At 45.7% G+C, this 25,524-nt stretch overlaps 1 protein-coding gene across 1 annotated transcript in view; it reads right to left on the reverse strand.

The window, feature by feature from the left end:
* XPO4 (exportin 4) overlaps nt 1-25,524 on the reverse strand; it is a 96,608-nt gene that overhangs the window by 1,447 nt on the left and 69,637 nt on the right. Inside the window, exons 9-22 of the mRNA XM_083169947.1 lie at nt 25,258-25,432; nt 20,142-20,318; nt 15,395-15,537; nt 13,429-13,574; nt 11,444-11,621; nt 11,027-11,186; nt 10,713-10,882; nt 9,067-9,241; nt 7,562-7,855; nt 6,265-6,445; nt 5,366-5,484; nt 4,718-4,848; nt 2,618-2,735; nt 2,442-2,534 (exon numbers count right to left, since the gene is read on the reverse strand). Coding sequence (XP_083026073.1) covers nt 2,442-2,534; nt 2,618-2,735; nt 4,718-4,848; nt 5,366-5,484; nt 6,265-6,445; nt 7,562-7,855; nt 9,067-9,241; nt 10,713-10,882; nt 11,027-11,186; nt 11,444-11,621; nt 13,429-13,574; nt 15,395-15,537; nt 20,142-20,318; nt 25,258-25,432 — 2,260 coding nt within the window. The remainder of the gene's footprint in view (nt 1-2,441; nt 2,535-2,617; nt 2,736-4,717; nt 4,849-5,365; nt 5,485-6,264; nt 6,446-7,561; nt 7,856-9,066; nt 9,242-10,712; nt 10,883-11,026; nt 11,187-11,443; nt 11,622-13,428; nt 13,575-15,394; nt 15,538-20,141; nt 20,319-25,257; nt 25,433-25,524) is intronic.

Raw genomic sequence — 25,524 nt, forward strand, 5'->3', positions numbered from 1 at the left:
CATAACTATATTCATAGTTACCAAAGGAAGGTAGCCTCCACCACCCCTTCCCATTCTCTTGTTGCCCTACCAACTCATTTTACCCCTCTCACATTCCATCTCTCCATTCTGTGCCCCAATAGTTCCTCTCCCATCCATCCCTGACTTTTTCTATCACTGCTAACTGGCAGGAGGAGTCAAAGTTCTAACCAACTGTCCCAAGAGTCCAAAGTGATGACAATTTAGTTTTATCAGCATTTGATTTTATTATATAGATTGGAAAGTACTTAAACCAGTGGTTCCCAAACTGTGTGATTTGGCACCCTGGGGTGCCTTGGGGGAGGGTCGCCCTGGATTGGTGGTCCATGATCAAATTTAAAGTTGTTTATGGCCAATGTAATAGCCAAATTGTGGCCAAACAGAGGTTTATCCTGATAATTACCACACAACTGACCCTAAGGGTGAGCTAGATTACTAACGTAATATTTTTTTCGGACTTTCTTAATGAGAAACTTTTGGTCTAGGGGTGCCATGAAACATTTTCTGATACCGTGCGGTGCAGTGATTCCACAAAGTTTGGGAACCCCGGACTTAAACCTCTAGATTGCACTCAGTTTGTATCCTCATCAGGTAGGACAGAATAATAGTACTCCATAGAGACCCGATACAATCTTGCAAAGTCTCATTAGTTTGTTTCTCAGTTTGGAAAACTTCTACATAAAATTTGTTTTTGTTTATCACTACAGCGCATAGAATTTCTCAAAAGTAGAACACCTTTTTATTGACATTTGTGAATACAGCCCCAGCATATTTCATTGTGAGATTTGGTTATAGCAAACGAGGTAAGGGAGGTAAGAGGGCCCGGCTTATAACCTCACAATGTCAATCGAGAAACAGGTGTTTAATACACGAAGACCAGCCAGATAACAAGTGTAAAAAAGTAATTGGTGGCTATATGCTCCTGTCAGACAGTTATGGGTCAGAGGGTGGTTATATAAGTATAGGGAAAAAAGAACACATGTAAGTTTTGTTTGAACTTTGTAGAGTTGTGGAAACATATTAAACCAGGGGTGGCCAAACCGGTCCTCGAGCTCTACCAACGGTCCACGTTTCCAGGTTACCTAGCTGGTGCACAGCTGTAGTCATTACGAACTGTCACATTTTGAAACCTGCTGCATTCATTCCTACTATAGATCCACAGGTTGCCTGGAAAAAATGAACCGTTGGTAGATCTTGAGGACAGGTTTGGCCACCCCTGTATTAAACAGTTTAAGAGAATGGTTCAGCTGGCCTGACTAGATCACCTTGTTATAGTAAAACAAAGTATCTTTATCAACTGCCAAACAGGACCTGTAGGGATACTTGCAGTACACACTGCAAGCATCTTTGTAAGTCTATAAGCAGTGTCCCGTAAGGAAATCCCCCTGTCCACTTCACACCGCCACAGATCTGCATATGATAAAAGGTCAGCAGGTTATTGGGCTGAATGCTAGTAAGCAAATATAGCAACATCAGTGGCTGGGTTTAGCAGTCACATTTAAATGGAGAACTTTTCCATCAGCCCAAAGCTATGCAGACTATTCAGCACAAATGGACTCAAGTGGAAAATCCAGAGACTTTTCTGAGCAGCAGGCAATACGTGCTCAGGAAATCAGGAGAGAGAAGCCAGGCAGGGTTAATGATCTGCTAGGCTATCCCATCTAAAAGCCGGACCGGATTTTGGTCATTCATTTACCATGTACGTAGTCATCTCTTACAAACGCAATCACTAAGTTCTTTTGGCTGCTGCGCTATAATTAACCCTACGATACATTAGCCAACATGGATCATGCAGAACGATCTTTTCTGTGCCCGTTCATAGTGGGCTCCTTATGACTTTGGTAAATGCTCTGCGCCTAAGTGCGCTTCCAGAGCCTAAATGTGAACAAGCTCCTAAAGTGCCAAGAGTGTGTGACTCCCAGTTTCAGAACACTGGCCAAGGAATGACAACCATGCCACCTCACGTGCATGGCTTTTAAACACAGTCAGAGTCACAGGGGCAGATGTCTGAAGCAGTGATAAGGGAGAAGAAGTGATAAAGTGGCTGGTACTTTATCACCGGCCAATCAGCTCCTGATTGAACCTTTTTAAACCCAGCTTGTAACTTAACAGTCAAGAGCTGATTGGCCGGTGATGAAGTACCAGCCACTGTATCACTTCTCCCTTATCACTGCTTTGTACATCTACACATTTTCAACTGTACCAGCATCAGGCATTAGGAGGGGAACTAGCCTTTAATCAAATAATATACAGTATGTTGAAACATTTAAGTCTTTTTCTTAACCTGTGCATGGGACTGGACCTTACGACAGTGTTGGGTGGATTGAACGCTCACAGGCAGCTACATGGAAAAAGCCTGACAACTTGGACTGATTTCCATATATAAATCTTTTGCATTTTAGTGTGAAAACCCCCCCCCGTACCTGATTTAAGCAGACCAACGTGTAAAATGCTTCGCCTGCTGCCGTTGACATTTCTGTATTGTGTTTTTGCAAGACCAGCATGTCAAAGACCAGCTGCAAAGGGCAAGAAACAGGGTGTAAATATCGGCCACCATACAAGCGAGACAGTTTCCTGCAGAGAAATCCACCGCTTGTACCTTTAGAAAGTGCCTGGTTGCTGGAAGCAGCGGGGAGTCCGTGTCCTGGGCCTTCGCACACTGCTCCGCTAACGGGGTTAACGCCTCCAGACAGAGCTGGGACACCTCCGAGCTCATTCTTAGCGGCAGAGTTAAAGGAACTTCTGTAACAAAACTACTTTGACTATACAGCTAAAGCTATTTACATTGTACTAGCAACGTTACCAATGACCTTTTGGAAAAACAACCGTAATGCTCCTATATACAAAAATCTAGAAAATAAATATATGCATCCCCTGAGACTCAGACGCCACCATTGTGATTGCATAAGGTCCATTCATAGAGCGAGTCAATTGTCAACTTTCCATCCTTCATAGGACCGATTTCAGCCTTCTTAAAATGGGTGGTACAGTATATTCTGCTTGTCCTAAATGCAGGCATTCCTCAAGGAGAATTCTGGCATATCTTGTGGTCTTGCACAAAGGTGGGGGGTTTCTGCAGTCATTCGATTAAACCAATGGCCTGCACTAGGTATTATGGCTTAGGATGTATTTGATATATACACTACTAGGAGGTACATTCTCAATCTGTATTGCGAGAACCTGGCTTCACTAGTGAATATTACCGGTTCCCATGAATAACACTTATACATTGTTAGACAAAGCTGAAACTAAGTGTTAACATATCTGATAGCGATGGCTGCAATCCAAATAGGGTAGCGCTACTGTAGACTTGCGAGACCCCTTCCCAAACATTATCTCTGCTCACGTACATGCAGGTAATGGACTTGCTCCTATTTTTCCCATGTGTACACTTTAGTTGCATTGTCTCATCAGTCCTGACTTGGGTTATTAATTGGCTTGCTCACATTATCATATATGTTACATTACAATTATATTCTCTATAGTTCTGATATTGTAACAGCAGCTATTGTTCCTTTTGTTGGTGCATACCCTTTTCTATTGTGTGTTCTGTAAACGTCAATAAAAATGTACAAAATAATAATTATTAATAATCTGACTGCCGTATATACACTGGCGTTATCTATGAGTGCAATGTGTGGTGTACACAGGCCCCTGGGTAGGAGGGGGGGGGGGGGGGGGGGGGGGGGGCTCACTCCGTACACTCTGCACCCATTTAACTGTACTCGCCTCTGTCGGCCCAGAGACAGCTGCGCAGCGCAAAGATCACTGGGGAAATGGCTTTCTTGCCCATTTTTCAAGTGAGTAAGGCATGATCAAGAGAAGTGTTTTCTGGAATGTGGTTCGGACGCCAAGATCCTGTAGACCTCTGCATGTACAGATGACTGGAACAAAGCAAGAGTCTCTGCACCATCGAAAAAGCGGCATCCAGGCAGCAGGTTCAAGATTGCTGGGCGTTTGCAGCACTATTTGCTGGGCAGTGGGAAGCGCTGGATTTAAAGAACATATTGAAAAGACTGGTGGCTCTCAGCCAATCAGCGCCCGGACAGTCTTTTCCATGTTTTCAAATCCAGCGCTTCCCGCCCCGCTGCCCGGCAAATAGCGCATCAAACGCCCAGCTGCGGCTGCCCGGACCCAGGAAAGTACCTTTCACACCAGCCAGTAACCCGGGCTGGTTGCAGGAGCAACCCTGCTAGCTAGCAGGGTTTAAATCCTGGAAAAATTTCCTGGGAATTTGGCCCGAGAACCTTGCACACCAGCGCTAGTCACGGGGAAAAGGCATTGTGTACCCCCTGAAGAGGGTCATGTTGGGAGGTATGTCTGTTTTAGAAACATTGGACAGGTAAATCTTTAGGAGTGTGCACAGATGGTCAAATTAAAGTAACCAGTGATTGTACCTCTGGGGGCTATCCTGTTGCCCACAAAAAGTCATCACGAGCCGAGGCTTATCAGCGATTTTGCTTCAACTGCCTTAGGCCGGCAAAAAAAAAATTCCCTGAAACAGGACTTCAAAGAAAAACAATCCCTTGATACGCCTTGAAAAATGCAGCTGGGAACGCCTCCTATAAACATTGAAATGCTGGAAAGAATTATGGCGGAGTGAATGTTTTGCTGACTTAGGTTCCGAGTGCAGCCACATTCTACCACACACATTTTTTTTTTGTAAATAGCCAAATAGATCTAGAACAAGAAAGGATACGAGGTCATCCCTAACTCAAGAGAATACATCAGACTCTTGAACAGGTCTTCTGGGAGCTGAGGAATCTTCTCAGGAAAAATCTCACATATAAAAGTGATTAGTTTGTAGTACTGGTTACAAAGTGACGGGAACTGGGAAAAGAACAGAGATAACATTACCACAGCGAATAGTACCACACTAGAACGTGGTCTAGCAAGTTGTGTACATTAACACACAGACAATGGCAGGTATTCAATTCTGTGGGCGAGCGGCGACAGCGAGCAGAGCTTCCTGCTCTCTGTCACCACTCACCCTGTTAGTATTCAACGCAGCCCTCTTATACGCCAATTTCCCCTCGCTCCATTTTTAGAGCGAGGGGGAATTGGTGCATGCGGCTCCAGAAGCAGCGAGACTCGCGGCTAAATACAGCGAGTTTTCTGCATTAGCATTAGTTTTCTGCATTCTCCAGGACGTTGAATAGAGCGAGCGGCCGGCGCAGGGGTTAAACTGCGAGGATCGTTGGCTTTCTGCAATCCTCGCTGTTTAATCCCCTCGCCGGCCGCATTGAATACCTGCCAATGTCAGAACACAAGGCACAGCTGTTACTCATCAAGTAAATGGTTTTGGCAATATATTCATAAGGAGCACTTATACAGAAGATAGACCTACCTTTAGGAGATCTTGTGACATTAACGGCAGCACAATATTTACACCGTATAAAACTACATCTGCCGCAGAAACCGGTCTGTTTGCCGCTTGTCCCTGCTCATGTGGTCGGAAAACTTCATCTGTAAGCAACAGAAACGACAAATTTCTCGGTCACTGTCAATGTACTAACCTTACACTAGCATACAGAAAACATGGTCGTCATTGCATTAGCATCAAGAGATTAGAAAGACCAGGTGCGGAACTAAGCCTTGAAGATAAATTGGGGAGGCAAAGTACCAGCCAATCAGCTCCTAACTGTCAAATTGCAGGCTGAGGGGCAGATTTATTAAGCTCGGTGAAGTGATAAAGTGTCTGTTTTTTTATCACTGGCCAATCAGCTCTTAACTGTGAAGTTAACGGCTTGGTTTGAAAAATGACGGGTAGGAGCTGATTGGCTGGTGATAAAATCCAGACACTTTATCACTTCCCCGAGCTTAATAAATCTACCCTAGAGTTTGTAACATGTAGGCAGGAGCGGATTGGTTGATCTTTTCTCTCTCCTTCCATGGCTTATTGGATCTTCCCCCAAGTTACAAAGCTCTGGCAGAGTCTGTTACAGAAGCCCAGATAGGTAAATTCCCTGAACACAGCAGCCAATCACCACACTAAGGAGGGAACTACAGGGAGAGAAGCCTTGTACTTGCATGACATGGGCAATTTGAGATTGTGTATAAAATGCTAAATCCCTCATTTGTTTAGCCGTGTCCGCGAGGTGATCGTAGGTGGTGGCGCACTGTAATCATGCGGAGATGCATAAAAATTTGTAAGCCGTAACAACTAACTACAGGTGATATCTGTACATAAAGAAATTGCACCTATAGCGGTATAAACTTAGCAGCGCCCTTTCTCGGCAGTCGTACCTGTGTCGCTGAAGTCTATGAACTCCTTTGATAGCAGATTGGTGAGCAGTTCCATGATGAGCAGGAGATCCTGATACTGATCCTCCTCCGCCGTTACATCAATGCGTTTCCTACCCAGGTTGTTCTTAGAATAGACCTGCAGCAGCGTCAGGCAGGCTTCGTACAGATTCATGGCTTTGGACTGAAGAAGGAATTTCTCTGCATCAGGATTATGCTTCAAAACAGAGCTAGACTATTGCATTACTATGGCCACCAAACACACATCACATATCCACCTGATTGAAAGCGTCTGGAAGTGCTTACACGCTGCTCTGAGTTTAGCAGCTTGTCAGCTCTTCCAACCGCATCCCCCCCTCACCCCCCGCCGCCCACCCACTTCCTCTGCATTAAAAAGTAAGAAATAAATGGGAAGGGCACGGCATCCTGTAAAAATCGCCTAGAGAGAACACTATGTGGCTAAACCAGTGGTCATCATGGCACCCAAACGGTCAAGGTATTATGGCTATCTATGATTGAGCACAGGTGTATTAAATAGTACCTCAGTCATTTTGATTTAAGAATCTGTGATCAGCCATAGATACTGTATCCTTAAAACCTGGACCTTTGGGGCACCTTGAGGAACACTTTTGGGAACCACTGGGCTAAACCATGTTGTACTGCAGTCCTCATATATACTGTACTGCATGCAAATACCCCTTGCATTTCAGCATGGTTTGCCCATTTATGTGCAATATTTTTAAATAGGATCTGTAAGTTATACTGTGCTCTGTACTGGACAGTGTGTACTTTTACTAGCATTTAACTAAAACAGCATAATCCTCATATGGTCTGGTATTTATAAACCTTTACTCCTATAAGATTAATCAATCACTTGCACACACACTATTCATATACTGTAGCAGCGTAACAGTGCTCCAGCGAAGATCCCAATTTGATAAATCTCCAGATAAATGCAATTGGCAAGTGACCGGCAAACTAAACCGTGCCTTTTATGATAAATCCAGAAATGGCAAACAAACTTTCATGAAGAGGTCCATCTGGGTGATGGAGGCTTCTGGAGTGTCTAATTCTAACATACTAGCGGAAATACTGAACGCACCAAATAACAGGCAGAATATTGAAGGCTGATATATCCAGGATGTCGGCACCTGATTGGTTGGTCACAGGAGCAATCAGGTGCCGTCTTCCTGGTATCATTGCCCTGTTCCCTTTTTTAAAGTGTCTCGTACGAAAAGAAAGGCTTCGGAGGGAGCATTACCATATGACACAATCTCACATTAGCGACTGCAGCACTTACCTCTCCAAGGTAACAAATCTGCTTATGTGCAACTTCTACAAAAACTTCTATAATAAGGTTCACAGTCTCTGGGGTATTCTTGTAGACTTCCATGAGGCCAATGCAGTTAGTTAAAAAGTCCATTAAGAAATTGAAGAGGATTCCCACATTGTCTATCTGAGTGGCCTCGGCTATGCCGCAGAGGGCTTCCAGAGTGGCTGTGATCTCCTGCTTCACCTCCTCCTCTTGGCAAATCTGCTGGAAGTTTTCTTGGTTTATTACATTCAGAAAGCGCTGCTGCAGGGGCTGCAGGACCTGCCATACAGATACAGTGTCACCAACGTCAGAGAAACAGAGCGACGCCCCATTATCAAAGCAGTTCTGGGCATTCATTCTGAATAACACATCAACAACATTCAACCAAAACAGAAGTTATTTTCACTGCCCTTGGATACAGCACAAAACTGTTTGCCCAACCACGGACACCCAATTGAAAGAGCAGTGTTGTACGCAAGGGCTGCATAATGTTATCTCAGAGAAGCCAAAACAAAAAGGTGATGTATGACTAATGCAGAAGTCACAAACACCATCAGTAAAAGGCTGACCGCCTAGTGATCCGGGGCCGGGGGAGAATCCAATCCCTTGTACATGCACAGATGACAGAGGGGGTAGTTCCCGGGGGTATAACTCACCCAAATCTAGCTCTGTCTACACATTACATCTGCCCCACCTGCAGTGCACATCTGAGAAGGAATTTGCCTTTGTGAGTGAACCAGAATAAGGGCCATTGTCTGTTGTTGGATGCTATTTTGTCTGTTGTTGTAACTATATCTCTTTGAAGTGCCAAAATGAGCAATATCACTCATTATATTCGCTCCACCTGTGGGATATTTTAAACTAGGTCAGTGAATAATGAGTGCACCTGCCGGGTGACCTGAAAAACATGAACTGTTGGGGGCCGAGGTTGGGAACCCACTGTTCTAGAGGGCAATGTGAAGCGCTCTGATCTAATAAAATCAATCAAGTTTATTTTGCTGCCTAGTCATATCTCAAGCTGCCACACATACTATACATAAGAGTAGGCACTCCTGCAAAGGTAAGAACCCACTGAGTAGACTGGACATATCCAGCTAATAGCAGGGTCCTATACCATCTATAGAAATAGAAAGAAAGAAACATCCAAAAACAAACAGCGTGTACATGCGTACCAAAGGTACATGTAGGTCCGGTGAGTAAAGTTGGGTACACATTAGAGCACAGTGCAACCATTTGCATAGAAGTCCTGGATCTAGTGCATAATTGAATGCGTTATCGTTCATTGGCCACATACAGAAGTATGCAGTCTTTGCCGATATAGGCAGGATTGGACTACATGTATAGACCAGAGAGGAGGTTGATAGACACGTGGGAGCGGGCAGCCTTACCTATATAATGCATACACACTTAAAGATCTAGTTAGCGAAAATAAGCTAATGTGTACCCATTATATGTTTCATCTGGCCTGATCAGCTGCACATGCTCCTTACCTCTGTCCAGTACTGCTGTTTTGTGTCCGAATCCATGTGAGCAAACCCTCCGAGGACCAGAGCTTTCATGAGTGTCCTCTGCACAGAGCTAGACAGGAAGTGTAGTGGAGGACTCCTCTGTGCAAACTGTTTGGCCAAGTTCCACCAGTTCTCACACTGTATGACCAGATTAGCCCTACAAAAAAAAAATGGTTAGCGTTACTGCCTCACAGCACTGAGACCATGGGTTTGATTCCCACCATGGCCCTAAATGTGAGGAGTTGGTATATATTTTTCCCGTGCTTGGTGGTATTCCTCCGGGTACTCCGGTTTCCTCCCACAATCCAAAAATATACTGGTAGGTTACTTGGCTCCTAACCAAATTAACCACAGAATGAATATGAATGTGTGTGTGTGTGTGTGTGGTAGGGAATATAGATTGTAAGCTCCACTGGGGCAGGGACTGATGTGACTGGTCAACTATACTCTGTAAAGCTCTGCGGAATATGTGTGCGCTATATAAATAACGTAATAAGTAATCAAGTAAGTGTATTAGCACAGTACAACCATCAGCATTAATCTTAGTCTAAAAGTGGGTAGACAACATTTGGCACTCCAGCTTCTATGGAACTACACATCCCAGCATGCCACACAACTGTTTTGGCATGCCTGGTAGAGCATGATGGGATGTGTAGTTCCACATCAGCTGGAGTGCCACAGGTTGCCTACCCCTACTCGAAGTTATTAATGAAACAAAAGGTCTAATGGGTTGGTCTGGGGTATTACACATTTGGGTACTTGTGTATTATAGCGGCGCCCATCGCATCGCATACCATAAGGCATGCGATGGTATGGTATGCGACGCGATATGGTACAATGTCATACAATTTTTAAATACTTATATTTTAATAATTTAAAAATTGTATGACATTGTGTATGGCATACAATGCGATGCGATTAAAAATTGTATAAGCACCCTGACGGGTGCTTACAATGTGAAATGCACCCCCACGCCACCCCCCCCCCCCCCCACCCCACTATAAACGTGAACCCGAAGCGTGGCGAGCCCGCGAGGGGCAGCGGTACGCGTCCTCCGACCTTTTCATACCCCCACTATCCACGTCGGCGTGGAGTTGAGAATAGAAAGTGTGGCGAGCGCAGCGAGCCACTGAGACCGAAGCGTGGCAAGCGCAGCTAACCCCGCGAGGGGACGCCGATACCTTCACAGGTATCGGCGTCCCCTCGCGGGCTTCACAGGTATCGGCATCCCGTCGCCACGCTTCGGGCTCGGTGGCTCGCCGCGCTTTCTATTCTCAACTCCACGCCAACGTGGATAGTGGGGGTATGAAAAGGTCGGAGGACGCGTACCGCCGCCATTCGCGGGCTTGCTGCGCTCGCCACGCTTCGGGTTCACGTTTATAGTGGGGGGTGGCGTGGGGGTGCATTTAACATTGTAAGCACCCATTTGGGTGCTTAAAAGCACCCTTTAGGGTGCTTATACAATGTTTCATCGCATAGGGGCAAAAATCGCGTCGCATGGCATGCGATGCGATAAAAACATTGCACGATGTACATCGGGGGCGCCGCTATAATTCACAAGTACCCACATTTGCACCATGTTACTAAACCAGACGAACCATCGATAAACAGTAGCCTGAGCTCTTTACCTTTCTCTCCTCTCCACCAAGGCAACCAGTAACTGGACAGTGTCATTCGCCAGCTCCTGCTCAGAGCTCCACACAGACAGGTTACTGATGACCTTCTCCAAGAGATAACCGATTATCCACTGGGACCCTTCTGTTCTCGCTCCAAACGCGGTGTTTAGCGACACGCTGATCTATGAGGTAACGACAAGGGAAAAACATCACTACAGAGACTGACCAATAATAAATAACCGCACCAGATGGAATAGGGTCATTGTATAGCCCTCATTAGTACCACCATAGGAAATGTTCAGAGAAGACTACTCCTTTATCCCTACCTGGTCATACAGTTTTTCATCCACAAATAGGTACGTCTTCGCCCAGCGTTTCAGAAACCAGACAATGTCCTTCCCCATCTGGGGGCTTAACAGATGTGTTAAATCTGCCCTTGTTGCCCGAGACTCTACTTCAGACGCTCTTAAGACAGCAGAGAGTAACCTGTATAACAAAGCCAAGCAGGAGAGTCACACCGGTACATTCCTGCAGCTGGAACCCACCAATGGCATCTCTGAGTATATGAGGCTTCCACATAGGATGATGTCATCATGACAACACTGAAAGCTTCGTCTTTCACCTCTAAGGAAAGTTACTGACTAGAACAGATCTTATTTCCTAGAAGTCATGGTATTTGTAGGAAATGTTTTCTGGAAGTGAACCAGGGAGTTGGCGTTAGGTTGACCACATGCTAAACATACCTGATAACGGAGTCTGTCCTGTTACACCCTGGTATAGAGGACGCCTTTTCTCCAGGAGATCCCAGCATCTGCAGCGTTGTATTGATGTCAACCTCGGTTGATTGTTTAATTGAATATTCCATTACTTCTGTAGGTATTAATGGAGTCTCACCCTGAGGGTCATCAGCTAAGAGGTAGCCTGTACCAATAAATGGAGACAGCAGTTTGTGATTTGCTTTGTTGGGCAAAGATTTATTAGTGCAGTGTGTGTGTGTGTGTGTGTGTGTGTGCGCGCGCGCAAGACAAAGGCTCATATTAACTTGGCAGCAGATTGAGAGAGCTGTGTGTCTAAATACAGAGAACCATGCACTACAGCCATTCTGTCGGACCGCACCAATGACACAGGCTGAAATAGTATATAAGGTGGTCAGGTGATGTAAACAAACATTACCTCAGCTGTGACCTTATCCTAGAAGATCCCAGACTGACCTCCTACAGAATATGCTGTATGCAGAATCGTCTATTGTTTGCCTGTACTGCAACACAACCACATTACAGACACCCACACGAGGCCACCAGCCAGACTACAGACACCCACGCGAGGCCAGCCAGAATACAGACACCCACGCGAGGCCAGCAGCCAGACTACAGACACCCACGCGAGGCCACCAGCCAGACTACAGACACCCACGCGAGGCCAGCAGCCAGACTACAGACACCCACGCGAGGCCACCAGCCAGACTACACCCACGCGAGGCCACCAGCCAGACTACACCCACGCGAGGCTACCATCCAGACTACACCCACGCGAGGCTACCATCCAGACTACAGACACCCACGCGAGGCCACCAGCCAGACTACAGACACCCACGCGAGGCCACCAGCCAGACTACAGACACCCACGCGAGGCCACCAGCCAGACTACAGACACCCACGCGAGGCCACCAGCCAGAATACAGACACCCACGCGAGGCCACCAGCCAGACTACAGACACCCACGCGAGGCCACCAGCCAGACTACAGACACCCACGCGAGGCCACCAGCCAGACTACAGACACCCACGCGAGGCCACCAGCCAGACTACAGACACCCACGCGAGGCCACCAGCCAGACTACAGACACCCACGCGAGGCCACCAGCCAGACTACAGACACCCACGCGAGGCCACCAGCCAGACTACAGACACCCACGCGAGGCCACCAGCCAGACTACAGACACCCACGCGAGGCCACCACCCAGACTACAGACACCCACGCAAAGGCCACCAGCCAGACAACAGACACCCACACGAGGCCACCAGCCAGACTACAGACACCCACGCAAAGGCCACCAGCCAGACAACAGACACCCACACGAGGCCACCAGCCAGACTACAGACACCCACGCAAAGGCCACCAGCCAGACAACAGACACCCACACGAGGCCACCAGCCAGACTACATACTGCACGTCGAAAATAGCACATTTTCATTACTAAAAATCAAAATCAAATCGCATGAGAATTCCGACTAAAAATTCACACCCTATTACATTTGCGATTTTAACAAAAAAATTGCGTTTTTTAGACATGCGATTTAAAAACCATGACTAATTATCGCAGCGGGTTACATCTCGTTGTTTGTACATCTGGACATTTTTAGCGGTTATTTCGCACATCTCTCACAGATGCTGGCAAACAAAGGGTTAATGATGTCAATTCACAACGCTACAACAAAGTACTGCCCCATTAATGCAAACACCTATAGCATGAAATTGCTACAACACAAACCCCTCTAAACTACTACACTAATACCGCCACATAAGCCATCCATGTCAATGACTGATACATATTTAAAGGGCTGAGGCCATAGGAAGGTCTGAATTAAAACCCCTCCGTGCACACTCGATCGGATTGTACAGCTGCAGTAGGCTCAGCAATAGCTGACTGTATCGTGTTTAGCGAATGTGCCTATATGAATTTAGGAGACAGACTGAACACCAGGGCCATAGGAGGACGCGTCACTCACCTGTAACTAAAATAAGCCAGTGAATGTCCTCATACAGGTCATCCAGTACTTTATTATCTATAGAATCCGGCCCCGGTGAGGCCAGTAACTGCTGCTGATGCCTTTGTAGCTGCCCATGAAGTCTCGTCACTCGGTCCTCTAACAAGCTGAAACAGCAGAACCACAAGTATGTCACAACAGGGAGGAACAACATTAAACCACTTTATAGCCACTTATTAAAAGAAAAGTTGGGATATAGAGTGGACACACCTCCCAACATTAGAAAGGAGGGGGTAGGACTGCTGTGCTCACGCCAGAGGCGTACGGTGGAAAATAGGTGTGCTCGTCATGTCCCAGTCAACCATGACCATTTAAGGTCAACATGGTCATGGCCAACATTATTCATACTTTACTTTCCAAGTGGGCATAGAGTGAGAATGTAGCAGTGCCCAAAGCATGGCGAGTGCAGCCCACCCCTGTTCCAGACATACCATGATACAGTGGGCGGTATTCAATGTGAATACCTGCGAGGTGCAGCGAATCCTTTTTAGGATTCGCTGCACATTCGCCACGTTCTGGAGCCAGCGGGCTCCGGTATTCAACGTGTCAGGGGCTCGCTGCCCCTGACAGGCGAATATGAGCTCCTGCGGCGAATGCCGCAGGGAGCCTGAGGAGGGTGCCAGGCAGAGAGATGGAAGTCTCTCTGCCTGCCCCTGAACGTTTGTGGGGGGCAGGTGGGCTCCCCGGGTGCCAGGCAGCACAGGCTGCCCCCCGGGGGTGCCAGCAGGGGAGCGTATATTCACTACACATGATCGTAACGATCGGGTGCAGTGAATATATGAATATGTAATGAGCGGCTTGGCTCCGGCGCCCCCTGCTGGCTGCTGTGTAAAAAAAAAAAAAAAAAAATATTTTTTTTAAAATTAAATATATATTCATGTGCTCACAGCACATGAATAAAAGTAGCATGCCCCTCCTCAGAATAAAATTCCTGATTTTTTGACACCAAATGTAAAAAACAAAACACTTTATTTTAAAAGTTCACATTCCACTTCTCCATAAAAAGATAGAGATTGCTACTCGGTGAATCATGGCGAAAAAAACCTTCAAATGTATTCGCCATGTGGTCATTACATAGGGTGATTCACCGTTTTTGTCAAAAATTCGCCAAACAGCACAAATTCGCCATAAAAACATGGCGAATCAGGCTCATTGAATACCGCCCAGTATGTAGGTGCGCACCAGTGGTGCCTCCAGCACTGTACGTACACACCCTCCCCACCTCACCTGTCCCGTCCCCCAGGCTCTCCCCGAAGCCGACCATCACTCTCCTCCACCGCCGAGCACTCCCCCGGAAGTTCAGGAGCACTCGGGAATTCGTGTGTTTGGATGCCTGAACACCCAAAGCCCTCGGGCACCCCCATACCCTACCAAACTTTCCCTCGGGACCGTTGCTGCTTCTGGCTGCAGTACCACTACCTGCAGAAGGTAGGCGCTGCAGCTTGAGTGGTGGATTTGTCTTGCCCCAGGAAAAGCCACCACTCAAGGGTTTAAATCATGGCAAACCGACATGATTTGAGGCTGCAGATGCAGCACTCTGATCCCACTAACATAAATGGGGGAAGGCTATCTCTTACAGATGTTGTCTGATGCTCTTGCATATAAAAAGGAAAGAGAATTGCGCAGCTGCTTCCTTGCAATCATGAATCAGGCCCGTGCTCTCTCCAGTGAAAAATGGGTTCTAGCGTATCTAGAGCTAAGCCGCGCGGGTACTTATGTATTATCTGGGCTCCCATGTTAAATGCACCCCATTTTTTCATACCCCTACTATCCAAATCCGCATGGAGTTGATTTTATATAGTGTGGCGAGCGCAGCGAGCCACCGTGCCCGAAGCGTGGCGAGCGCAGCGAGCCCCGCGAGGGGACACAGTCTCATAAGAAAAACGGGAGCCCAGATATTACATAAGTACCGCCGCGCGTCCTGTACCTGGTCAGCAGGGGTATGCAGTGGTCTGCTGCTATTCTCCCCAGCATGCCCACACTGGCCAGCTGTTCAGAAAATAAGTCACGGTCATCTTCTTGAATTTCATTTATTTCTTCCTCCTCCCGGGAGGCAACACCATTAGCAGTCTGGTGGACAAAAGGAAGACAAAAATACAGGTGTCAGATGCTCAAAATACAACAACAAAAAAATATACAAAATACAACAAAAAAAAGTTACAAACCAGCCTTTGCCTAATTGTCAGACCAGATCTAATGCTGCATGCCTCCACTGCTCAACTTAGTGACTTATTGATTATTTTAATAAAATTGTGAACAAAACATTGAACAAACATTGGAAAGATTTCACCCAATCAACCGAGAAATCATGTGTCTGACATCGGATGCGATCTGCTTGCACTTCCGATCTCAGGCTCCCTCCCGAGGGCGGGGATTGGGGTTGCATGCGATACATCACATGTCAAAAGGACCCCATGTGATCCTGCTGCCCTGGAAAGGCACCGGGCGGTTCAAGGGGGATTGGATGGCCACACACAGCTGCGAGAAATCGCAGCAGTGTATGGTCACCTTTACGCTCTATGGAACAGTGGTTTCCAAAATCAGTCCTCAAGGCAACCCAAATGGTAAATTTAATAAAGCTTCTAAAATTGAAAAAAGAAAGGTGATCTTGTCCATATCAACCAATCAGATTGAGGGGGATGTATTCAATTGGTCCCATTTTTTGGGCTAGTTGAAAACATGGGACCAATTCAACTTATTACTATTCAATTGTGGGTGGTTTGTCGTCATTTTTCCCAGTTTTACTGGGTTTTTTTGCTTTTTTTTTTAAGTTAAAACTGCATTGGAGAAAATGCCTGCAACCATGCCGAAAACACGTGTATCGGCTAAAAATTTCCCATGTTTTTCAACAGTGCCAAAATTCTCAACTAGTCAAAAAATCTGCACTTTAATTGAATAGGCCGAATCGAAATTTGACGTACAAATGCTAAAAAGTGCCAATTTTTTGCCTGGGTGATACATTTTGCACCAAATGAAAACCCCTTGTCAAACAACTTAAAACTCATCTCTTTAGGCAAGCCCTCCACCCAAGTGTGACCTGTATATGTACATGCTGGCAACCTTTACAGCAGTTAGGTTTCACCTGCTTTATACATCTTGTCCCATTCACCAATTTAGCCTGCCTCCCTGTCTACAGTTGTAGCCAAAACCTCTAATACCCTTAACTTTACAGTAACGGAAAAAAAAAGCTTGCAAGTAAAAGGACATAAAGTTAAGGTGCATACACACAGTATAATTTTTTAACCAATTTCGTTCAGGTCGGCCATTATAAATGAAATTGGTCAAAATATCTTTCAGTGAGTTTGCAAAGAATGACACGCATACCTGCCAGTTGTTCAGCAAGATTGTTCGTTAACTGTGCATGCAGCTTAATTTTGATATCTTTCAAAAAGAGCCTATAAACTGTAGCTAGATCTTTCGTCTGTCGTCAACATCTTTAGTCAAGAACACTGGGTTCAAGGGAAAGGTCTTTCAACAAAATTGGTCGAAAAAATTGTAGTGTGTATGCACCTTTAGCGTAACAACAACTGCAAGTCCCAATAGTAAAATATTTTGTGTAAAGGTAATAAACAAAAAGAAAACCGATTCTCCAAGCTTAAACATAAAATGTGATGTGGTCGAACCTGTATTCGCATGGCTGATGGACCAGGCCTAGGTCGACCTGTTCAAAATGTCGAAACAGGCCAAAAAGGTGAGTTTTTGGATATTCTTAAAAAAAAAAAAAATCTCTTTCATGCACTACTATCACCGTGACCTGGGATTGGTTAATGGTAAAGCACAGCGAGTGAAGCGAATCATGTGAGGCGATGCTGTACACTAATTGTGGATCTACGTGTTCGGGTGTGAACATTAACACCAAAAAAGAAAAACTTTACTTTGCATCAACCTTCTGCATGTGGATCCGTACTGTGACCTCTGACAATTGTTTGATTGTGGTTGGCGTTGCGTACTTAGCAGCTCGCTAAGAATGACCTACAATTGTTAATTTGTGCGGCCTGTGTAACCCACAAGAAAATGAAAGTGGGTGTGGAGTGTTGGCCGGGGATCCTGGAGAAAATCTGCTGCACACGTTTGTGCTTCTCGCCGCACACGTCCCGGATTCCTGGCTCCCCTTAATCTAAATCACCAAACACGTTTCTTTTGGCGACTTCAAAGCTGCAGCTGCCGACTGCAGAGAGCTTCACATCTATTTGTAAGCCCGGACTACCGCTTTGAAACCAAGTAGAGCTGCGGAATGTCAGCTGTGCTTTAATTTGTTACTTTGGGATAAATAACTTATTTGATAGAGATGTGTCGCCCCTTCATATACATGACACTTGTTATTGCAATTGCATTAGCATCCTATATATGCCACACAGCAAATCTACCAAAGCCTTTGAAGGACGTCAGAGTGTGCCGAAGATTTTCAGTTTTACATTCAGGGCTCTTTAGGATTAAAATGGAAATTGATGCAGGATGTGGGTGGCTGCGATAGAGGACGAGTTAGACAGAGTTCACCAGACAGCAGAGTCTGAGCTCACTGCTAAGCGCCTGGTGCACCACCCAGACTTGCTCGGAACACAGTTATCCTTAAATATTAACCCTAGGAGCACCAGCCAATTAGATTGTGACTTTTAATCATGCATTACATCAATTTCTGCAGAACGCTGGCACTCGCACAAAGGAGCGCAGAACTTGTATCCACAACAAGCCATATTGCTGTCTTTTACACACTTTTGTGGCATTGTACACTGGTGTCTGCACTCAATTAGAGTAAGAATGGATTCAATGGCATATATTCAATGCCGTGGGCGAGCGGTGACTGCGAGCAGGACTTTTTGCTCGCAGTCACCGCTCACCCTGTCAGTATTCAACTGACCCCCCTCATTCGCAAATTCCCCCTCGCTCCGTTTTTTGAGCGAGGGGGAATTTGCGAATGTACCTACAAAAGCTGCGAGAATCGAGGCTAATTACAGCGAGTTTGCTGCACTAGCCTCGGCTCTCGCAGTTTAGGGGAATCCTCGCCGTTCTGTGACTGCGAGGATTCCCCCCGAACGTTGCATAGTGCGAGCGGCCGGCGCGGGGGTTAAACTGCGAGGATCACTGGTTTTCTGTGATCCTCGCAGTTTAACCCGCTCGCACCGGCATTGAATACTTGCCACTGGGGCTGCTGAGTAGCAGGTGGTCTATGCGCGTGGCGGTTACTAGATTGGGTGCTTTACGAAGCGATCTCCTTCTATATGGTGGTAGTGTGTAGTTACGTATTGCAATTCAGTGTGACAGTCTGAGACTACAGAATGAAGGGGAATTAGAATGTTTCACCACTACTAGTGGCAGCACTGCCCCTATTTAGCTGCCACATACGGAACGCAGCTGACAAAAACACAATTCTCTAGTAACAAAATGATGAAGATTGTACGGACGTGCAGCATAAATTTCAGCACCAGCCTCATATTACACAGACATGTGGGTAGGAGCAATTGTGATTGATTCAGACATCCAGCGCACTGAATAACAGATGTGATTCATGGACGTTGTCCCTGATACTAAACACAAGTACCCATATAATTAGTGACCACAAAAGGGGAGAGAGGACCTATGGGTAGTCTTCATATACCGTAGCTCCACCACCTATTGCCTGTGCATATGTAGAGTAGACTCCAGCTTTATGCCAGAGTGTACTGCACCTGGCAATCTCTAGAAACATGGCGCCCAGTCTATTTTTCCATGATTGCTCTACTATGCATGCTCAGATCTACACGAAAATGGCACCCGGAGTGCTGACTGACTAGTATCTCTTATGGCTGCTGAGTGTTGTGGGCCCTACATGCAGGCCCGCCAATCTTAGGGGACCCTGAGCAGGACTGCGGCAGCAGTGATTATGTACTCAGCATTTTGTTCCACCGGCCGTCTGTTCTGTGCCACTGACCACTCATTTGCTCTATGCATACCTATCTGCTCTGCCACAGTGGCCTCACTAGCAGGGTCATACCCAGGAACGCCCCTGCCGACTGCCCCGTGGCATTTCTGTGTGGAGAAGAGTATGCGTCTCCCACCCCTCTGGCCCCCAGCGGCCATTTAATATGCGGTGCTGACTGACAGACAATCAGAGATTGCATTTCAGCAGCTGAGGAGAATGGCTGCTGGGCTGCAAGATCTGATTGGGTCCCCAGCCAGCGCCATATATGAAACGGCCTCTAGAGAGGTGGGCGAAGCCGGCGCTCCGCTCTCCTTCCTTCAGTGACCACCAGCAACAGTGGATCTTAGCCTGGCCAGTGTGGTGAGTAAGCACTACAGGGGGCATTATATGTAAGCAGGGGGTGGGGGGGAAATATCAGTGTATAGGAGTAGGGGGCCCCAGAAATAGTATACAGGGACCCAAGATTTCTGCTGCGGTCCTGCCCACATGCACTCTAAACCCTGCACATATCATATATACACAGTAATGTAATCACACTAGGCTATATCCCTCATTTGACAATGTAAAGGTAAACAAAGGTCACGGGAGTCACTTTTCTTCAGCCGACAGATTCTCATTTAGCACAGACATACTTTGACAAAAAAAAAAAAAAAAAAAAAAAGGTGGAAATCTACAAGCAAACTAGTAGCCTAGATTTGTCTTATGTCAATGACCGGAAAAACTGTCAACTTTGGAGACAACACATTTGGGGTTAAAAAATGTTGGACACACTCACCAAGTTCCGCGTGCCATCTGGGACCGCTAGGTGGCACTGGATATAAGAGTTAAACACCTGGACGGCATGCTGGATGAAGAAGCCTTTGTGGAAATGCTTATCATCTTGTACCAACGTGAGCCAGGATTCTAGCAGCTTATCATAAGCTTCCATGTACACCATGTCATCCTTGTCAAGCTGCAAAGAAAGAAAGAAGAATTATGGACACAGAACGCCACCGCAGTGTGCAAGATTAAACACACACAACTAACCAATCACATTTCAGGACACATCTCCCATATCTATCCAATATAGAGTACATCCTCACTCTCTAGGGACCTGCAGTGCCATTTGTGGAGAGATTCCCAGAAGTCAGTGCAAACTGTCAGCAAAGGCATGGGGAAGTCATGAAGGGCTCAAGGATAATGAGTAGGGATGGGCATTGACTTTTTGGTGGTTTAGCACCGATGTTTCAGTTCTGGTGGCAGTGCTTTGCCATTCGATGACGGCTTTCAAATGGATGGATCAAATGGTGTGGAAGCACTGACCACGCAGTGTTAAAATTCAGCTGTATAACAGGCCTGGCGGCAGGTCGCCGTTTCTTGTACATGAGCGAGCCACTGCTCCGTCACCTCCATCCAAATCTTTTGAAGTAAATTTGATGTATAATATGCTATTAACACAAGCACGGTATGGGTGTATAAATTGATTTCCCCCGAATACAAATCCTGATTTCGCACATATCGGATTCTATCAGAGGATTACGCGGCCAAGAACAAGGTCCCGCATTTCCCCCGCCTGACCTGCTCTCTCACCACATGTAACAGGTCAGTACAGGACCGAGGAGGCAAACATTCAGCCACAGGAATAACCTCCCTAAGCTGCAGCAACCTCACATTTTGCTGTGTGTATATAAACATATGGATGTCGTTTCATAGCCACTAAATCCTCAGTGCTTGCCGTGTAATCTCTATGGTCTAGACGCCCCAGTTCAAAGCTGGTGCGTGACGGTCAACAGATCGTATAGCAGGACTTCTGTAGACAAGCAGCTTAAGGGGACCCGTCACACTCGGACTTCTTCTGTTGTATCTATGCACTCTGTATACTGTACCCTACATTGTGTATAACGAATGAGTTCTGGTGCGATCACGTCAGCGTCTATTAGAGAATCCTGTAGAAGAAGAAATTCTGACTTCCTACTGTGACTAATTCGGGAATATTAGCAGCTTGACAACAGACAGAGGGAATGCTCTCACAGCAGGCACTATACAGAGGCCGGGTCACGTTCTATCTGGTGCAACACTTCCGTCCAAGTAATAATACGGGGACCTCGATGAGGGAAACCCGTATACAGAGGTCAGCTCTGGGAAAAGACCGGCATCACACAAGTAAACAGGGACTACACGGGCTGGTCCCATCGGCGCCCTCAGACTAAATTTACTTTACAAATAATCATTCACATTACATTCATGGTGACCTTGGACACATACATTTCACTGAAGGTGTCAGTGGAAACAAAAGCGCAAAACATCGCTGTTGGTCTAACCTGTAAATCAAACACTAAAAACAAGTTACAATAATTCCTAGTGTCCACTACTAATGCACATACGGGATTGGTACTAAACCCCGGCATTAAAAATCCCGACCGCCGAAGTCCCGACAAGGGGGGGATGTGGATCGCCTCCCCTTGCGGGCTCGCTGTGCTCGGCACACTAATTTATTCTCCCTCTATGGGTGTCATGGACACCCATAGAGGGAGAAAGTGTCGGGATTCCGAACGCCGGGATTCTAACTGCATCCCGAACATAGTTATGGCAGCTTGAATAAAGAATGACCCCATTTCAGCTGCTGCATCAGGCACACTGGGGACACTGGGCACTACAAATACACAGAATGCATTCCTATAGATTGTAAGCTTGCAGCAGGGCCCTCTAACCCCCAAGTCTGTCTGTTACCCAGTTTGTTTTACCACAGTCTACCATTGTAAAGCGCAACGGGATCTGCTGCGCTATATAAGAAACTGTAAATAAATAAATAAAATAAATAATATACGCATGTTGCAATGTCAAAGCAGCTCACTTTTACCGTTTGAGATGCTTTCATCTCAAAAGCCGCCAGTGTGTACGGCCAGATGATAAGTGGTGAGTGCCAATGTGCGCTCCCGCATCATCCCTGGCCCAGCCACTCATCTGCTGGTATTACCAGGGTGGACGGCTTTCCAAAATCGCTTGGACGGGTGAAAAACGCCCAGTGTGAATGCACCTTTATTCACATTGCTATGTGAATAACACACACAAGCAGACTCTGTGGATTAAAATATGTAGCGTGCCAATATTCTGTGTGCAACAGCACCCGTGTCTGTGAACAATGTTACAGTGTTTTCCAGGAATACACCAGAGTAGTATTTCATATGTAGATACAGCCATTTATATCTATATATTTCCAACTTCGCACTAACTCTAAATATGGTACATATGGCTACCCAGCATCTCCGGACCCTTATTACTGTAATGTACCGCACTTGCACATCTTTAGAGATGTCCATTTCCAGCCTCGGGCCACAAGCATTAAGGCACCTGCAACCAAATATACCAGCACAAGCTGAGCTCCTGTGCATAACAATAAGCTAACCGTTACTGTGTGCAAACAATCACACAAAAATGCCCTTTCATCACAGGGTATCAATCAATATATGTTCAAATATCCTTGTTCTACAGACATTTTAAAAACAAGGTCCAACACAATTAACCTCTACAGCAGGCATGTCCAAACTAGGACCCTCCAGCTGTTGTGAAACTACAAGTCCCATCATGCTTTGCCACAGATTTGCTATTGGGGAATGCTAAAACTGTGGCAAGGCATGCTGGGATGTGTAGTTGCACAACAGCTGGAGGGCCACAGTTTGGACATGCCTGCCCTACAGCAATAGTGGCGTGGCATTGTGCACAATAAGGGTTCATCTAAGTTGAAGTGAGGTCACCGTACCCAGTATAGCACTGTCATAACCCTGGACAGAAGGACACACTGTAGTCAGTGGGAGGTCATCAGAACGTGCAGGCTGGGATTTAGTCGATATGTGTTTAGAACCATCTTTATTTATGAAGCATATGTCCAGGTATACCTATCACAGACATGCCCTGCCTCCCAACCAGCTAATAAATGTCTATATTCTGGATATACAGCAACCAAATTATCTGGCCTGGCCCTGCTGGAGAAAGGCGACACAACAAATTGCCAACGTATTCTGCATCACAATACAGTAACCCACAATAACACAACTGTGCGAGATGGCATCTGAGGACTACACTTTATAGCTTATGATATTATACCAGCTATACACATCCATAAGTATGAACTGTGCCCAGTGCGTTATAACGCGGTACAATCTGCCCACCCAACTAGATGCTGGAGTAGGATGCGACAATGGTTATAAACAAATCCCAGCAATTCATGTGAAGTGGTGTAAGGTGGGTGACTCTAGATTGCTTAGTAAATGTCCCTACATCGCTCTGTGTGTAGGGGCTATAGCGGTAGCAATGTGTGGACCCACGTGTCGCTATTGTTCGCCAATATCCTTCGCCGGTCAGTTACCGTGTTCTCACCAGAGAACACTGGCTCTGCAAGATCGCTCAGCACACAGCGCTGGCACATTGCTGAGCGATCTTGCTGAGCATTCTAAATGATCTTGCTGAGAGGTCTGAGCGATATAGAATTGTTCAGAACAATCAGGAAATCTCTACGTGTGGCACATACACACTGGGTGATTTTGAGCTGAAAACCGCTCATGTTTACCGCCCAGTGTGTATGGCCTGGCGATGAGAGGTGAGCACTGATGCGCACTTCCGCATGATCGCCGGCCGCCACTCATCTGCTTGGTTTATCCCCCCAAAACATGTGACACTAACTGAAAATCCTATTTAGTGGCTGAAAATCTGCATTTTTGGTCTGCAAATGGTTCCCATTGAAGTACACTGCATTATAAGGATATTATCAGTCATAAAACTTGGATTACTAACATTAAGGTGCAAAAGGTACACCAAGTCTGCAACCAATGCTCCTTTTCTGTTTACTAACCCGCATAAACGACTACATTTACTACAATTATTGTTCAAAAGTGGGGCTTTTGAATAATTTCGAGAAAACGATCATTTCACCAAAGTAGCAGAAGATCCTGAAGAGGATATCCAATTGCTAATATAAGGAGGACTGGAGAAAAGCAAATGTAGTTCCACTGCACAAAAGCGGAAGCAAAGAAGAAGCAAGTAACTACAGACTAGTGAGCCTTACATCAGTAGTAGGGAAAATAATGGAAACACTATTAAAAGAAAGAATAGTGGAATATCTTAAATGAAACAACTTACAGGATCCAAAACAGCATGGAGATCATGCCAAACGGGTAGTGGATAAGTGGAATAGCCTCCCATAAGTGACAAACCAGGTGACTTTCAAAACAAGCAGGTGTCAAAGTAATTCCTAATAACGTACAAGTTCCCCTAATGGGAACTGCTCTCTTCGATAAGCAGTACAATTAAAGCAAATCAGCTCTATATACTGAACATATATATATATATACATATATATATATATATATATACACACATATATATATATATATATATATATATATATATATATATATATATATATATATAGAGAACAGAAACTTACTTAAAGTAGTAACTTGTCAACGTGCCATCCCAATAAATGTAACCATACTCACAGCAGCGGCACTCATGGACTGAAAAACTAATTAACCAACTATAAAGTGGATTTGCAGTACTATTTATTTAATTGGTCAGTCCACGGTTACCACCCGCGCTGCTGTGAGTACATTGGGACAGATGTATTAAGCCTTAAAAAATTAAACATCCAGCCAATTTGCTCCCAACTGTCATTTTATAGACACAATTCTGGAAATTGGCAATTATGGGCAGATTGGCTGGACGTTTATCACTCTTTATCACCCTCACGTTTATTTCTGTTAGGCTTAATACATCTGTCCCATTATTAGATACAAATCCACATAGAACAAACTGTCAAGTATCAAATCACTTTACGAGTTCCGATGCCCTCCATAGGTACTCCTCGCAAGGAAACGAATACAAAATGCTGACTGTAAAGACATGGGAGTACTTACTACTTCCTCCAGGGCGGCACTTCTTCCAAAGGAACACGTGAGGTGGGTGAGGCAGTTCACAAAAGATGAAAAAAGGTCGTTCGGAATGGCGGTCAGAATGTTGCGTGGAAAAACGGTTATTAAATTGCTGATTATATTGGAAACTCCCACCGCTTCTGAATCTTCTATTTCTATCCTGAACAAAAATAGAAAAGGAATGCGGAGACTGACATAATTCACAAGAGACAAAAAAAAAAAGTATCTAACCCCCGAAACATACAACAACCT

Source organism: Crinia signifera, chromosome 2 (assembly GCF_055691185.1).
Source record: "Crinia signifera chromosome 2, ASM5569118v1, whole genome shotgun sequence".
Classification (NCBI taxonomy): Eukaryota; Metazoa; Chordata; class Amphibia; order Anura; family Myobatrachidae; genus Crinia; species Crinia signifera.